Source organism: Saimiri boliviensis, chromosome 6 (assembly GCF_048565385.1).
Source record: "Saimiri boliviensis isolate mSaiBol1 chromosome 6, mSaiBol1.pri, whole genome shotgun sequence".
Classification (NCBI taxonomy): Eukaryota; Metazoa; Chordata; class Mammalia; order Primates; family Cebidae; genus Saimiri; species Saimiri boliviensis.
Genome location: NC_133454.1, coordinates 84,779,756 through 84,798,063, shown reverse-complemented (window position 1 = coordinate 84,798,063; position 18,308 = coordinate 84,779,756). Strand labels below are relative to the sequence as shown.

Below are 18,308 nucleotides of genomic sequence, written 5' to 3'. Positions count from 1 at the left end.
ATGACCAGGCTTTCCTTCCTGGATCTAAGCACTTTACTACCTTTTAATGCGGCTGTCACTGCCACTATGCTGAAGGAAAAACACGTGCATAGACGGCTTAAGCAGCCACTCAAGATCACAGAACAGGTAGGAAGTGAGCTGGGATTTGAACCCAAGTCTGATTCCAAGGTCTACATGCTTTCAAACACTTAGGCCCACATAAGAGATTCCAAGAGTAGAGTTTTGTTCTTTGGCTTCTTTTCTTGTTTTTAAATATGAAAGCATCCCAGGAGACAGATACAGAGTTGAGAACCACCACATCCTGTCAGACCACTTCCCACCACTCATGCCAGTTCATCAAATGATCCAACCCCTGGCCCAGGGGCTGTGGCTCTCTGACTTCTACTCTCTCCTAGGAATCTGCACCTAGAACAGCCCTTCATGCTGCTATTTACTCACAAGGGTCTCAAATACCAATGTCCTCACGCATATGATTTACCCAGGCTGCTGGATGCTTCCATGCAACTTGGTAATACTTGTTTATTTATTTATTTTTGTGCACGGAGGTGAACAATGGCATTGCAAAATTAAATTCAGTTTCAGTGGAATACAACAGAAAGAAGTCAATTATCCTGCATTAATTATTTATCTGGAGACAATAACCATGGTATTATTCCCCATGAGAGAGGCCTCTGTAGTTTGGAACAGGAGGAAAGAAGTGGCAGCTACTGTCTGCCTATTATGCTGCTTTACATTGCATAGTAGGCAAAGTAACACTTCTGACAGCCTGTAAATACACATGTGCCTTCTCTGTGAATGTGGAGCATGCTCATGCCCCCAGAACACACACAATTAACAGGTTGCTAGGTCCAGCAATTCTATTCCCTCAGTGTTCTGGCTAGGCCTGGCAATGCCAGGCTGTGAACATATTAAAGGAAATACCACTCTCTCTCTGTTGCTCACCCTGCTCTATCAGAACTGTAAGGATGAAGACATTGTGGAAAAAAAACATTTCACAAGCTGCAGCTTTTACGGCCAGCCATAACTCTTGATGTTAAGTCAGTCTGGTGTTTTCCTTCCAACATATTTGCTGTGCAAGATGAGTTAGAAATCATGCCTTGCCTCCTAATAATTTGATTCCTAAGTCATTTTAATGTAATTTAATTTCCTATAACCTTAAAACTTCTGAAGAGGTGGGAAGTGGGAGAGAGAGAGGGAGAGATAGGTCAGTGGTTCTCAGTGGCCTAAAATGGTCCAGGATCTGATCATTGCCCCTCATTATCTACTCAGAGCACCTATTCCTCCTGGGAATCAGGAGAAATTAGTGTTGATTAAGCAGGTCCTATGGTCCAGGCAGATGCTTCATACATAACATGCTCCTAACAGCCCAATGATGCATGTATAAATTATTCTCATCTCATACATGAAGAAACTAAAGCTCAAAGTTATAGCTACTCTGTAGCAGAACCAAGAACCAAGTTGGAGCACTTTGCACTCCTAACCACTCTCCTAAATGTCCTGATGATGGCCTCCCCAACCCCCACAGAGGTTCAGATCTGACTGTACCACGACTGCAAGGGGTCTTTGGAGGGATCCTAAAGCCCTGTGGCCGGAGCTGCTGCTACCCACCTGGCTACACAGCTTCCAATCTACTGTCTGGGCAGGGAAGACTCAGACTTCACTTCAACCAGGATAGTTTTACTTTTCCCTGACTTAAAATACTAGGCTGTTGAGAGTGTCTGTGATTTCTTTTTCTCAGTCAGATTACTTGCTGAGGGTAAGCGGTCAGGAGAGGGATTTCTGGAAGAATTTCCCCAGATCACCTATGTGAAGAGCTCTAACACACAGCAGCAGGCATTCAATAAGTAATGGTTCTGCATATGCAGCTTTCAATGTGTGACAAACACTTTGCATATATACATTTATTTAATCCTCACATTAACTCTATGAAGCAGGTGCCAGTATTATCCCATTTTCTACATGAGGAGAGTGAGGAGCAGATGATAGATTTCAGGAACTTGCACAGACCACACAGCAAGTAAGAAGTATAGCTCAGCATTGAAGCCAGGCAGTCATGTGTCCAAAGCTGACCCTAACTCCCTGCCTCATGAAAGGCCATTAGGCTTTCACGAGGCTGTGGCAGGCCCCATCTTTTAAAAACCACATATATCCTGGCCGGTCTATATCTCACCATCTCTGAGATCCACCTTAGAGATGCTGTGTGCAAAGATAATTGGACCCCCATATGATTGCTTATTCTTGGCTTCTAGCTGCAGAGGAAATTCTTAGTGGCATTTCTAACCATGTTCTGAGTCCTCAGGAACATGAATGAACTGAATGTCAAATCCCAAAACCTCTTTATAATGATGGATTTGGGGAAGCAGACTGGTGTGTACACAGAGGTTAAATCAGTTCCAGTAGACTTTTAACAAATAATTTTTTTTCTGATTTTAAAAGCAACACATACCCAAAAACAATTACTCAATAACCAAACAAACAATATGGAAATTAATGACATAGTAAGATGAAATCCCAAGTAGTTCAGATGGAGGGTTAAGGATAAAGGTAAAATGTCAGTGATACACGCAATACATAACACAGAACATTACAAAATAAAACAATGGCTTAATAGTTTTACAAAAGTGACTTGGGTTTTGTTGCCTCAAAATAAGCCAATCAAAATGTCTCAGCAAAAAAAATAAATGAATAATATCAGGCTAAGCAGAAGCCCCAAGTACTCTGAGGTTGCTGAGTTCTTCCATAGATCAAACCTACATTACAGTGACCAATTTTCCAGGTTTGCCAGGAGTTTCCAGGGCCACAGAACTTTCATACCCAAATCAGTACAGGCCCTGGCCAACTGGGACTGTTGGTCAGCAAAGCTCTAGCACCCTGGCACTTCCAACACTGGTTCAGGTTGAGGCTCCAGGACCAGCCACATCAAACCTGCACCTGCTTTGCCACATCTTCCAGCTGTGTGCAGGCACCTCTGGTGGCCCCAAGTGTCTCCTTCTTCAGACAAGATGTTTTCAAGCCCCTCTCACCTCATCATCCAGGCTTTACCTTCTGCTCAGTATGTGCCTTTCCCACCCTCCCTCACTGTTCAACTCAGAACGACAAGTACTTCCTAAGGATCAACTCTATGCTCAGTTATCTCCTTGGTGCTCTGGGCAAAGGAGAAGACATTCAAGGGTAGACTGACACCTTCCAAAAGGCTCAGATAAGGCCTACACAAATGCCAAGGACCCCCAGCGGCTCCAGCCCTCTAGCCAGGCAGGATCAGGAGCCTCCTCTGGGGTCCTCCATCTTACTACCACACTCCACTCAATTATTTGTTTCATGGTGGGCCTCAGCATTAGACTTCAGCTCACTGGGGACTGGGATGTGCTTGATTTCTCCATGTCCCAGGGCCCAGTTCCATTCATATTTGCTGAGTGAACATAGCATCCCCATTTTTCTGGGGAGGAAGACTTGTCCTTGGCTTCCTCCCCAGAAAAATGCGTGCAGCCTCAGGATGCTGGGGCTGGGCCTCAGTCAGGGTTCAGATGGGGCAGCCCTGGCCTGGAGTGACAGCTGTAGGACTTACCGCTGACCTGGCAGGGTGATGGAGTCCAGGTGGCGACCTCCAGGCAGTGCCATCATATTGATCCCAATCTGCAGCAAGGCCTGCTGGCAGCAGTCGTGATCCTGAAAAGAGAGGGCCAGGTGGCACAACGAGGCCCTAAGAGAAGAGGTGCAATCACCTTCTCTCCCAGACCCAGGCCATAAGGAACCAAAGCAAGCAAAGAGGTAAGTCCTCCAAGCCCTCTTCTCCTTTGGAACCAGTTTATACTCCACTATCCTCACATGAGTATGGCAGAACCCAGATTTGATCTTGTTTCTAAGTCCCTGGCCCACTTTATATATCTAAAATATTTTCTTATTGCAATTGCCAAACATTTACCTGACTTATTTTGGTACGTATCAAACATTGGGACACACAGTTCACAGGTATTCCATAGGACATACTTGTACTTAAAAAGTATCTATGGTTTACCTGAGATTCACATTTAACTAGGCATCCTGTATTGCTTGCTAAATCCGGCAATTCTACATTCTAATTCGCTGGCTATTACCACTGTAGAACTGGGTTATTCACTGTGATTGTGCTTAAGTCTGTCCTGGAAAATGTGACCCTGTTATTGGCATAGTGGTTGCTTTCTCAAATCCATTCCACTGCAGATGATGTAATTGCACCCAAATTGCCAGTAATTGGTTCAGAAATAGGCATGTGACTCAATTTAGGCCAATGAGCCATGACAGGATTGCTACTAGGAAAAGTATTTTTTTCTCCCAACAGAAAAGTGGTTTTTTTCCCTCGCAACAGAGAGCTACAAGATGAGACAGTATCTCTCCTGTTGGACTTGAACAAGGAAGCATATCCACTTCATTGCTGCTAAAGACCATCTTACAATCATGAGACACCCTAGCTGAAGAACAAAGTTAGCACACCAAGAAAAAAATGCTAGGTTCTTGATCACTAAGCCACTGAATCAACTAATGCTGGAGTCTAGCTCAGCTCTAGCCTTCTTATTATCTAAGAAAATAAAATCTCTTGTTTGTTTAAGTCAGTCTGAGTGAGGGTTTTTGTTCTATACAGCCAAAAGCATCCTAATGAATAAAAGTAAGCCAGGTTCTTGGGACCCTCAATCCCAGCACTGAGGATGCACTAGCTCCACTGTGCCTCACATTTGAACCAAAACCAGCTACCCACCTGTTTGTCTTTTTCTCCCTCAACTTGTCCCTGCTGTGCTCCTGGAGGCCTTTTTGCACACACTGTCTCCATTTCATTTCTCTCTGCCAACTCCTCCAAGCCCATGAGTAAGGCCTCCTGAGGAACATGCAGATTCTGTCACCTTTGCCTGGGCACATCAACAGAAGACTCTTACTCCATGATTACAAAGGGCCCCCATAGAAAAGAATGGAGGAGGAACACTTAATAGTGATGTGGGTGAACACGAAGCACCCCTCATAATGTTGGGAAGAAAGAAGAAAATGCTCAATCTGAAAAGTGTGGGGAGGTAGGAGCCCAGAATAAACTAGGGCACTAGATAATTCCAGAGACTTGCTGCTGTTGCCTGTTTCCTTGTTTGTCGGGCCAACTAGACCGTGAACTTCTTGAGGGCAGGCGCCACATGTGCTCCTGGCACTGAGCCAAGGTCTAGGCACTTAGCCTGCATTCTATACATCTGTTGAAAGAATGAGTGGAATACATTTTTAATATATTGATGTTGAGCTTTATCTCTTCATCTGTAACTGAGGATAATAATATCTATTTTAAAGAGCTACTATAATGATGACATGAGATTAGGAATGTGGAAGTATATGGCCGATGTAAGAGCTAAATAAATAGTAGCTGTTATTATTTTTATGTCCTATAAGTCTGCTATGTGCTCAGCTCTGTGGTCAGCTATGCTAAGGGAGATGCAGAAAATTAAATACAGCAGGTCACGTACTTAGCACAGCGAGAGGCTCAACAAGCGTTCATTAGCTTACACCATTGTTATTTCCATCATTTTTATCATTACTGAGAAGGTATGTTTTTGGAACCTAGTGAGCCAGTAGGCTAAAAGAGATGGCACAAAAGAAAAACTAGAAACAATAAAATGAAGAATTTGTTCCCTTTTCAATATGTTTGGCTAAAGAACAAAAAAGGAAAATATCAGCTTCTCAGGATAAAAGCTAAGATGTGATTAGATGGCTGTAAGCAAGTAGATTTTATTTATTTCCATATCTTCACCATTGATTATAAAAGAGGCAAAGTAAAAATGTTGAAATGGAGATTCGAGCCTAATGTAGGTAAGGAGACAAGGAGACACTAAGGAAATTCCACGGTCCATAGAAGTTTGAACCAATAGAACTCTGTAGGATGAGGTGAAGCATACATACCATAATATAAGGTATTAGAGGAAACTCTGGCTCTAATTCAAGCCATTTCTGAGGGACCCAGAGAAAAAAGAGTTGCCATGAGGAGAAGCCTGAATGCAAGAAAGTGTTCTGAATTCTAAGAGGCAGATTCCAGAAACACAGTTCTACGACCACAAATTCTATAGCCAATCAGGATCACCAATCGATGAACTCTTCAGAAAGAAGTGGTGAGCACAAGAAGCCAGCCAGAACACAGCAGGAACAAGCCATGCAAAAAAAAAAAAAAAAAAAAATCAACTTCTTTTCCTTCAGGAGCCTCTGGGCTCTTAGCTGAGGGAACTGTAATAAGCCTAATATATCTTTATTTTTTAAAGTACCCCAGTGAGGTGCTCTTATTCATACTTTTTACCCATAGCTTCCTAGCAGTTATGCAGAGGGAGCCTACCCTCTGCATAAAGCCTTGCTTCACGTGATCTCATGTATTCCCAAAGACTGGGAAGTCACCTTAAGGACAGCTGATTGCATATGCATCACTGCCCTATTCACAGACTATGTCATTATTGGCTACCTCTTTGCCCCCAAAGGATAAGATTCCTTAATTTCTAAAGTCAAATTTTGCTCAATATGGGATGGGGCACAGTTCTGACCCAATAACCTGCATGGTCAAGAGTCTGGGTTGTGAATCAGATTAGCTATCAGGGGAATCACAGCTCATTTTCATTAGGGATGAGGAAGAATATCTGGAAGCCAAGACAGGAAATACTAGTTTAACCCAGCCATTGTTTATAAAGTGTCGATAACAATAATAATTATAGCTAATATTTACTGAACATGTATTATGTGCCAGGCACTGTTCTAAATGCTTCATATAGTATTAGTTCATTTAATGCCATCATCGTCCTCTGTTACAGGTGAGACATCTTAAATTCAGTGAGAAGCACAGGTTAGTAAGTGGCAGAAGACTAGAATCCAGGTTTGATGATTGAAGGGGAGGTGCTGGAGCAGATGAACATGAGAGCCTGTGTTCAGCCTTTGCTAATAGACAACAAGACTCCACTCCCTAATGGCAACACCCAGCCCCAGAGGACCCAGCACTATTCCCTCTCACCAGCACCTTCTACTGTTCCCACTCTCCAGACTGTGAATCTTCCAGCTTCACCTAGTGCCAGCCCTCAGTGACACAGCCCTCAGGAAAAAAAAAAAAGCAAACACTGCAGCCACATGGAGGGAAGAAAGGGGGATATACAATGGGGACATTTCTTTTTTGTTCCTCTTTTATTGGCACTTTTGTGAAAGTCACATAGACAGAGATAAACCCTAAAGGGATCAGAGGAGGGGAGACCACAGTCCCAGTTAAAACTGCAGAGACCTGTTTAAAGCATGCAGTCCTCAGGGAAGCTCCTATTGCAAAACTCCATCTCCAGTCTGAAGCCCTTTGGCTACCCACTCCTACAGCCCTAAGTCAGACTCACCCTGTTGAGGAGACATGAAAAATAAACCCCTTCCAAAGCTACACAGAATGTTAGGAAACCAAAACTGAGTTCAAGATAAGCCCTTGGTCCTGTGCTATGCGTCCTCACTGGTGTTGCAAAAAGAACATGAACTTTGGAATCTGACAGATTCAAATTCTGACTCTATACCTGATAAGTACATAACCTTGGGGAAATTGCCAACCCACTGAAAATGTGGTTTCCTCAGTTATACTATACCCCAGGAACATCATGAAGATTAAATGAGATACTTGCAGAAGTCCCTGATATTGTGGTTAGTACACAGCAGCCTCAAAGAAGTACCCTTCCTGTTGGAAGGAAGAGTTAAGAAATGTATCTCAGAGCAGAGTTGCTGCTTTTCCCAGTAAGAGAGGTGAAAAGGACACATGTAGGAAGGAACAAGGAAGAGAAAATCCCTCCATCACTTCCCCCAGGGTCTTTCCTAATTCACTGAAAATCCCACCATGGATCCTGCAGCCTTGTTTCTTCAGGCCTCTGGGCTGTGTAGCTCCCATCAGAAGTGGCTAGTTTACAAGAAAGACTTGAAGTCTTGAGTGTCTCTGATTTAATTTAATGCTTGCTGTGATAACAGCTCCATTTGGACAGCTCACTTCTGTGCCTACATCCCATTAGAGGCAGCCTTTGCTCACCTCTATTTGGCTAACCACACAGGGTTTGTGAAGGAAATGGAGACTATTTACAGTAAATTATTCCATTAAAATCAGGGGCAAAGGTGGTTTCTGCCATTGTCTAATGGGCCGATCCAGGTATAGCTCAAGGTGTGACTAAGATTGCTTAGTCTGCAGCCTCATTAGGGCCATCAACATTAGGGCTGTCAACATGGAAGGGACAGGAACAGGGGATAGTAAGAACTGTGGAAAGTAGCAAGCTTTGGCAGCAGCTCTAAGAACAGGAAGGAGACTGCTGTCGAGTCAAAGAGGAGTTGGACAGCACCAGGCAGATATGGCTTTTCCTCAAAGACTTCAGAAAGTGAAAGAGCTGGAAGCAACAGAGCTGTCCTGTCAACCCATCGTTGTGAATCTCTGCTTTTGGAGCTGAAAAGCCCCTTCAAGAGCACTGCTTTCTTTACTGGGGAAGAAATAAAGACTTTTCTAGTGTCTCCATATCTGCTTCCTATCTATAAAACATTTACCTTTCTTTCTGACCCCTAAGATATGAACCCACCTCCTACATTTGAGAACTAGTCCTTCACTTATGAGTCTTAGTGAAGGGGAAACCTGCCTCCCAACATAGAAGTTTTAAAAAACCAGTCACTTGTTTCCCAGAATCCTTTGCAGCAAGAATAAAGTACATGACTTAGGTGCCATCAATCAGGCACACAGAGCAGAAGCACATTACCTAAGATCCACCAATCGGGCACACAGAACAGAAGTACATGACCTAAGATTCACCAATCAGGCACACAGAACAGAAGCACATGACCTAGGATTCACCAATCAGGCACACAGAACAGAAGCACATGACCTAGGATTCACCAATCAGGCACACAGAGCTAGGAGCTTGAGAAGAGATTTCTTTCTGAGGCCTTGTGGTACCTGCAGAAGAATCAAGTTCCCCTGTATCTGGCATGCAGATTATACCTTAACATGGGGCTACAATGTAGGCTTTTCTTCAATCTGCCTTCCCCAGTCTGTGCAAAATTCACAGAATTTAGAGCCCAGAGGCTAGATTTGGATGTCTTGCCTGAGATTTATCCTGGATATATCCCTTCCCTTCATCATGTTTTTTTCATCTCACAACCACCTTCCTGGTCAAAGGCACTGGCATGTCTCTCTTGGACCTCTGCAAGGCCTTCTTTTCATCACTTGCCCCTTTCCAGGTGTGCCCCTCTCTAAACTGTTCTCCACACAACCACCAGGGTGATCTCAAGAACAAATCTAATCACATCGACCCACTTTTTAAAATCCTTCAATGGCTTTCTGTTGCTACTAGACAAAGACCAGACCCTGTCAGGGCCTCCTTGTCTCACAAAGATCTTGTCCCTGTCTAACCACCATTCTTGTCCCTCAGCCTTGCAGCCACTCTGGCTGTTCATCCCTACAACAAGCCATGCCTCCCCTTGCCAAGCACCTTCCTCTATCTCCTCTTACCAAGTTATTCCTATCATTCAGAGCTCAGAACAAATGTCACTTCATCAGGGCAGCCTTCCCTGACCACGAATTCAGTCACGTCCTTTATTATAAGATTCCCTAGTCCCCTCAGTATTTCTCCTCCATAGACTTTATCACAATAATAATTAAATAATTAAGGGCTGTAATGTTAGGGGCTTGATAAGAGCTTAATGTCTTTCTCCCCTGAAGGTCGGGAGCAGGAATGTACTGCTCACTGCCATACCGCTGGTGCCTGGCACAGTTTGGTGCATAATAATCAATAGACACTTGCTCACTGAGTGGATGAGTTCTTGTGGAAGGAACCTCAGCTTCCACCTGACAAACTGGAGACAATGGTAACTATTTCACAGTGCCCTGATGAGCATTCAGTGAGATGACTGTGGGGTGGGGAGGAGGAGCCTTTGCATACCATACACACTGTGCCTTGAAAGGGCTCTGCATCCTAACATCCACGGAGACAAAGCCACCCGTCCCTCCTGAGTTCTTGCAGTCCTCACTGTCTGGTTGTACCCAGCTGGGCAGCCTCCCTCCAGCTCTGTGTTCATCAAGTTCTCACATAGGACAGACAGATGGATCGGTGGACAGTCACAATGTTGTGTGAAAACTGCAATGACAGGTAATCAAGGGACTGTCACCATCCCGTCAAGTGGGGCAAGCAAGCTGTTAAGTAGTACGAGGTCAGAATGGAAGGTGGTGAGTAGGGGTCATGGGAAGTTTCTCAGGGCATCACTCTAACACTGAAACTTGAAAGAAGAATGTAGAAAAAGCAGAGGAAGGAAAGGAGGCTAAAAGGAAGAGTGTGCAGGGCACAAGGAAGAGGATTTGACACAGAATCCTAAACGTGGTGAGATTATGGAGCTGCAAGTGTTTCAAGAAGGCTACAGCACTTTGGCCTGGTGGTGGAGTTTATAAGAAATTATCTTAGTAGTATGGGAATGCAGAAAAAGGAGTGGTCACTTTCAGCTAGGGAAATACAGCAGACTTCTTCACCTTAGAGAAGGTCACATATGAACTGGGCCTCAAATGCAGGGAGGGATTTTGCCAGGTGAAGATGGGACAAGGGCATTCAGAGCCAAGAGCAGTGTGAACCTTGGCAAGGAGACCAGAAAATGTAGAAAGTATTCGGGGACCCAGATCTCTCTCAGGAGGCTGTAGGGACGGTGCTTCTATGGCCCAGACCATGAAAGAAATTGATTATTTAGTCTCTGTCCTGTGGGTGATAGGGAGTCTTCAAACGTGTTTGAGCATAGGAGTGAAATGATCAGAGTGGAATTTCAGTCCTCATGGTAACCAGTGGAGTGGATGAACTCCAGAAAGTAAGACCAGGAACAAGGGTTAATTTAAGAGGCAGGTGTAAGCTTTCAGTAGGAGCACTAAAGCCCTAGGGGTGGAGACGTAGGGACCCAGGAGTGAAGAAAAGGGCTACAAAGATCTCTGGCAGGTAATCACAACACATCTCCCTCCCCACCCCCCTCTGAACCTCTATGTGACCTGTGCAAGGGTGGCAATAATCATTGGAGATATTGCTAGCTGAGGTGGCTGGCATCCTATGGCAATCAGATACTTTAAAAGCCCTGGTTCCCAGGGGAGGCACAAGAAACCAAGCAAGCTGCCACCTAGCCCTGCTGAATGAACTAAGCCTCATGAAATATAGACAGCTCTAGCTCCCTGGAGGAAGCCCCAATAGCCCCTCACAGCTGTCAGGCAACAGAGCCCAACAAGTAGGCAGAACAGACCTCAGGACTCACAGAGCTGGCTGAATCTTCTCCAGGACCTGAGACCCTGGCTGGACAGCCCAGAACGACTTGCATCAAGTAGAGGGGGCCCCACCTAGACCTTTGTTCTGCCCCTCAATTCTGGAGCCAATAAAGTTTCAACAAAGCACAGATAAGGTCCCAAGCCTCCACCTGATTAATTGGATACATCTACCTTTTAGGCCTCACTTTGAAGGCAATAGGAACCTCATCTACACAAATATACCCATAAACTTGACAGAGCTAAGACTACAGATCCCAGCCAATGTCCAAGCAGCCTTCTTGGAGAAGCTCACATCATACTCTCAGAGTATGAGAACTAGCAGGGGGGCCATAGAGATTACCCCCTTGTAATAATAATGAGGAGGAGGAGGAGGAATAGGAGGCAGACAGGGAGAAACATGTATTGGGTACTTACTATGTATAAAGACCTGTTCTAAATGCTTTATATTTAGTCCTCAAAATAACCCAATGAGGTAGGTTACTATTGTTATCTCCATTTTTCAGATGAGGAGCCAGAAGCACAGATGGGTTAACATGGGCAATGGAGAGACATGTTCAGAAGAAAAAGAGAGGCTGGGTGCAGTGGTTCACACCTGCAATCCCAGCACTTTTGAAAGGCTGAAGCAAGAGGATCACTTGAGGCGAGAAGTTTGAGACCAGCCTGGGCTACATAGCAAACCCCCATCTCTATAAAAAATATAGAAAAATTAGATGTGACATGGTTGTGCATGCCTGCATCCCAGCTACCGGGGAGGTTGAGGTGAGGGGACTGTGTGAACTCAGGAATTCAAGGTTACAGTGACCTATGATCATGCCACTGTCTTGCCTGAGCAAGATCCTGCCTCAAGAAAAAAGGGAAGGGAAGTGTAGGGAAAGGGAAAGGGAAGAAAGGAAGAAAGAAAGAAAAAGACACTGCCTGAGGTCACAACCTGGGACATGCACACAGGCTTCCTCATTCCCACCATGGGAAATCCAAATGATTGGAGCAAAGAGACCCACCAGGGCCTCAGAATGGTTTACCATAGGAAGTTCATGGAGACTTAGTTCTCCATCTGTAAATGGAGAAGTTTGCTGTGGTTATCAAGTACAAGGAAATAGAGAGTGGGCAGGGAAATTCATGAATCCTATTCAGATTCAGCTCAGCCATGGAATGGGACAGGCAAGTTAACTCAGAAATGCCCATTAGTCCCCAGGGCCAGAGAGAGAGGAGCTCAGTGTCAAGGTGTCCTCACTGAAGCCAGTGTGTGCCAGCACCTGGTTTATATGACTACATACTCTCTAGATACCTCCATCTTGTCCAAGCAGCCTCCCCTAAAGAAGCTTATGTGGTCCTCTTGGAGGAAAGCTCAGGTTCCTAGAATCAGGAAAGCCATGGCTGCCCTTACTTACCTTGTGTCTCAGGGTGGGGTCTTCTGGCTCTGGGGCTCTGACAGCCCAATTACTCATCAGAGGAGCTTCCAACCCTAAGCCACACAAGGAAGCTGCAGTTGCTGGCATTCTGGGAGCTGGCTCTGAGCTGACAATTTTATAATGGTCAAAAGTGAGAATCTGGTGCCCAGATCTCAAGATCTTAGGTAAAATGTAGCTCCAAGGGAGGCTTGGTTGGCCCTTTGAGCCACCCCCATCCATAGCTCTGTTGGTTAAGAATACAGATTCAGGAATCAACTGCCCAGGTTCATATATGAGCTCCATTAGCTCCATTAGCTGTGTGACCTTGAGCATTAGGTTTTTTGTCAATAAAATGGGATCTATCATAAGGATAAAATAAGAATGCCAGGCACATTAGTGAGCACACATATGTGAAGTGCCTGGCACACAGTAGGTGTTGATCTAAAGATTGGTTCTACCTCTCTTCTGGTGAGGACAGTTCCTAGCAGTAGGGAGGCAGTCAGAAAAAAGCTATCCTGCTGTCTCCTCAGCTCCAACTATTCCACTGCTTTTTACTCTAACTTTTAAATTATTCCTTCTTACTTTCTAACTCTTCTTGATGTGAATGTTTGCCAACTGCTCAAATGTTCCTTAGCTTTGATTTGCAAAAGTGAGAGACCTCTCCCACTGGGCCCAGGGCCCAGGGTGCTAAAATTAACAATCAGCATACTTTAAGCTAATGACTTACTGGTTGTGACTGCCATGAATAGACATAACTCTCAGATAAAGGCCATTAGAGAAAATTGAATAGCTCCAACGTGGTGAAAATTTGGATACATCCTGTTTCATAAATCATACTCAAAGGGCATACTGAGCAAGCTATTTCCCTCTGAGTCATGATGAGGACCCAGGTTGAAGGGGTCTGCATACCCTTGGGAAAGTGAAATAGGAGAGAGAATTGTACAATCTTATAGTTTCACAAATACGATTTTCTCTGAATTCTAAAGCCTTGAACAAATGACAGCATTGCATCAACAACCATGATAATCTAATCTTCTCTGATTTTATTTCTTCCTCAAATCCTCCAAATTGGAGTTTGGTCAATAACATTTGGTAGGTAGCCTAGTGAGGTCTCAAAAATCCGAAAGTTTATAGTTGGAATTCCAAACCCCGTTTTGCCCATTACTAGGCTTCTCTGACCTTCAGCTTCTATATCTGTAAAATGGAAATAAAACCTGTTGTCAGGGTTGTGGTCAAAATCATACAAGATGATGTAGGCGGCATGATATTTCAGAAAAAGTGAAAGAATAATACCAGAAGCTACTTTGACCCAGCAGGCTAGTTGATTGTACTCCGTAAGAAGTTTTATGATATTCATCTTTGTGACCAATGAAGGATCCATTTCCTATCCAGACTTCAGATCCAAAGAGCTACTTTCCACTAGAGAGAATTAAAAAGCAAAATATATTAAATATGTTGGAAAGAAGCAAAGCGTCCTACAGAAGATATATGATTTGAAACCCAGCACATAGAGACTGCTATGGTTCAGTGTCTCCCCCTCCAAAGTTCAGAGGTTGAAACCTAATCCCCAGTGTGGCAGTGTTGGGAGTTGGGGCACTTCACTCGATTGTGCTTTGCAGACACTGCTTTTTTCTTTTCCTTTTTACAAATTGAAGGTCTGGGACAAACCTGCATCAAGCAAATCTATCAGTGCCAGTTTTCCAATAGCATGTGCTGACTTCATGTCTCTGTCTCACCTTAGTAATCTCTCACAATATTTCCAATTTTTCACTACTATTATATCTGCTGTGGTGATCTGTGATAAGTGATCTTTGATGTTACTATTGTAATTGTTTTGGGGGGGTCACAAACTGCACCCCCATAAGATGGCAAACTTAACCAATAAGTTTTATATGTGTTCTGACTGCTTCACCAACCTGCCATTCCTCTGTCGTTCTCCTGCTCCTCTGGGCTCCCTGTTCCCTGAGACACAACAGTATTAAAATTTGGCCAATTGCTAACCCTACAATGCCCTTTAAATGTTCAAGTGAAAAGAAGAGTCACACATCTTTCACTTTAAATCAAAAGCTAGAAATGAGTAAGTTCAGTGAGGACAGCACATCAAAAGCCCAGAAAGGCCAAAAGCTAGGATTCTTGCGCCAAACAGTTAGGCAAATTGTTAATGCAAAGGAAAAGTTCTTAAAGGAAATTAAAAATGTTACTCCAGTGAACACACAAATGCTAAAAAAGCAAGACAGCCTATTCTGATATGGAGAAAGTTTGAGTGGTCTGGATAGAAAACCAGCCACAACATTCCCTTAAACCAAAGCCTAATCTGAGCAAGGTCCTAACTCTTTTCATTCTATTAAGTCTAAGAGAGGTGAGAAAACTATAGGAGAAAAGTTGGAAGCTAGCAGAGGTTGGTTCATGAGGTTTAAGGAAAGAAGCCATCTCCATAATATCAAAGTTCAAGGTAAAGTAGCAAGTGCTAAAGAAAAGTCCAGCAAGTTATCCAGAAGATCTAGCTAAAATTATTGATGAAGGTGGCTACACTCAACAGATTTTCAATGGAGACAAAACAGCCTTATATTTGAAGAAAATGCCATCTATGACTTTCATAGCTAGAGAGGAGAAATCAAAGCCTGGTTTCAAAATTTCCAGGCTGATTCTCTTGTTAGGGACTAATGCACCTGGTGACTTTAAGTTGAAGCCAATGCTCATTTACCATTCCAAAAATCCTAGGGCCTTTAAAAATTATGCAAAATCTATTCCGCCTATTCTCTGTAAATGTAACATCAAAGCCTAGATGACAGCACATCTGTTTATAGCATGGTTTACTATTTTAAGCTCACTGTCGAGACCTACCACTCACATAAAAATATTCCTTTCAAAATATTATTGCTCATTGATGATACACCTGGTTGTCAAAAGCTTTGATGGAGATGTGAAAAGAGATTAATGTTTTCACACCTGCTAACATCCATTCTGCAGCCCATGAATCAAGGAGTAACTTTGACTTTCAAGTCTTATTATTTAAGAAACACATTTTGTAAGGCTGTAGCTGCCATAGATAGTGATTCCTCTAATGGATTTGGGCGTAATAAATTGAAACCCTTTTAGAAAGCAGTTACCATTCTAGATGTCATTAAGAACATTCATGATTCATGGGAGGAGGTCAAAATATCAACATTAACAGGAATTTGGAAGAAGTTGATTCCAATCATCATGGGTGACTTTGAGAGGTTCAAAACTTCAGTGGTGGAAATAACTGCAGATGTGGTTAAAAATAGCAAGAAAACTAGAATTAGATGTGGAGTCTGAAGATGTGACTAAATTGCCACAACCTCATGACAAAACTAAACAGCTGTGGATGAGCAAAGGAAGAAGTTTCTTGAGATATAATCTACTCTATTGAAGAGACAATATTTAGAACGTAATATAAACTTAGTTAATAAAGCAGTTACAGGGTTTGTTTGAAAGAATTAACTCCAATTTTACAAAAAGTTTTACTATGGGTAAAATGCTATCTTCATGAAAAGAAGAGTGAATTGATGTGGCAAACTTTACTGTTTTCTTATTTTAAGAAATTGCCACAGCAACCCCCAACCTTAAGCAACCACTATCCTGATTAGTCAGCAGACATCAACATCAAGGCAAGACTCTCCATTAGCAAAAAGATATGACTTGCTGAAGCTTCAGATGATCATTAGCATTTTAGCAATAAGGTATTTTTAATTATATATGTACATTGTCTTTAGACACAGATATTTTATTTCACATTTAATATACTACAGTACAGTATAAACATAACTTTTATATGCAGTGGGAAACCTAATAATTTGTGTGGCTCTCTTTATTTTAATATTGGCTTTATTACAGTGGTCTGGGACTGAATGTGCAAAAGCTCCAAGGTATGCCTTTAAGTCATGAGAACAGAGGCCTCATGAATGAATGAATGCCATTAGAAAATGGCCTTACAGAAGTGGATTCACTTTCTTGGGCCTCTGCTTCTGCCATGTGAGCATCCAGTCTTCCTTCCCCCAGAGAGTACAACACGCAGGCCATCATCATGGAAGAATAGAATGGCTTCACTAGATACCAAACCTGTGGACATCTTGATATTGGACTTCTCAGCCTCCTGAACTGTAAGCCAACAAATTTCTATTCATTATAAACTAGCCAGTCTGTGCCATTCTGTTATACACTCTGTTATAGCTGCACAAAATGGACTAAGAAAGAAACCATGTTTTGAATAAACACAGACAAAAACACTAAGACATTTTCTGTGATGAGTAAAATTGACCCAGAAAAAACAATTAATATCTCATCTCACATCCTATGTGATCAAAGTACTATGGAACATTCAAAGGAGAATTCAGACTGAACCAGAACCTTGACTCGGCCACAAGGAAGAAGAGTTCTTACTAGCTCATTAACACAACGGGACAAAAGACAGAACCATCACCTATTCCAGAACCACTGCATATAACAGAATATCCCAGAGTGTGAGCACGACACAATCATTCTCAACAAATTCTGCTGTCATTGTCATAACACCCTCAGTTAAAGAATCCTTTATGTTGGGAAACAGGGTGTAAGGTACATGGACCACATGATCCACATTTATCTGGGGCTCGGAATGGATCAAACATGAAAAACAACCCATTTGCAGAATACTGTTTTATCAAGACTTGTTTAGATCTAGTGCTTTGCAATGTCTAGCACAGAGTAGGAGCTCAATAAATGTTAATCTTTCTACCAACAGAGTGTTCTATGGTGCTCCAAAAACATCTTGCACTTCCACAATTCTATGCATTGGTCATGGTACCACAGCACATCCTAACTGAAATCCCTCAATTCTCTTTTCTATCTCCAAGTAATTCCAATGCTTCAGGACTCATCTCTAATCCAACTTTATCTGGCAAGTCTCTTCAAACACCCTAACTTACACTAATTTCTCCCTCCAAATATGTTACCTAGGAATAAAGAAAGCAGTAAGGTCTTAAAGAATTTTAAACTATATTACAATAGAAGGTGTACCTTTTTGATGCTCCCCCTCTCTTCCCCTTTCTACCTGTGTTGAGTGATGCCAAAGCAACCTGAAAGCCACAATATGGCAAAGCAAAAAAAAAAAAAAAAAGGAAGAATCTGAGACTTGAATCACAGCTTGGAGTAGAGCCACCTAATCCACGTCAATATGTGGGGTAAGCAAGAAATCAACATAATATGTTAAACCACTAATATGGTGGGGTGGCATTATTTGTAGCAACTGGTCTTAATTAAAAAGACTAATTGTGAGAACTAAAGTAAATGCTATATATAAGGCACCTGTGAGTGTGCTACACATATGGAAGTTGTTTAATACACATGGGGTCCTTTTCCCTTCTTCCTCAGTCTTGGAGAAGATGGTGGGATATTTTGTTTGTCTAATGACAATCAGCCATCTGGACACAGAAGTTAACTTATGCACAATACAGCCAGAGTCCAGAAGTAATGAGATCAGGGTGAGATGGAATAAATACCTATGAACAATTAAGTCCTGTCAGTTCTGAGACTAAGATTTTGTTTCTCAACCACTGCCTTTTTTGCTTATATGCATCCATTCATAATAATAGCTAAAGTTTACTATAGTCAGGTCATTCTAAGATATATTTTTTTCATATTTCAACAACCAA

General features: G+C 42.7%; 1 protein-coding gene across 3 annotated transcripts in view; it reads right to left on the bottom strand.

Moving 5' to 3' along the window:
- Positions 1-18,308, bottom strand: part of INSC (INSC spindle orientation adaptor protein) — a 128,270-nt gene that overhangs the window by 88,309 nt on the left and 21,653 nt on the right. For 2 of the 3 annotated variants that reach the window (XM_003919869.3, XM_003919870.3), the window contains exon 2: positions 3,566-3,666. In XM_003919869.3, coding sequence (XP_003919918.1) covers positions 3,566-3,666 — 101 coding nt within the window. Of the gene's footprint in view, positions 1-3,565; positions 3,861-18,308 lie in introns of those variants that run through there. The other variant, XM_074401135.1, reaches the window with a different exon arrangement.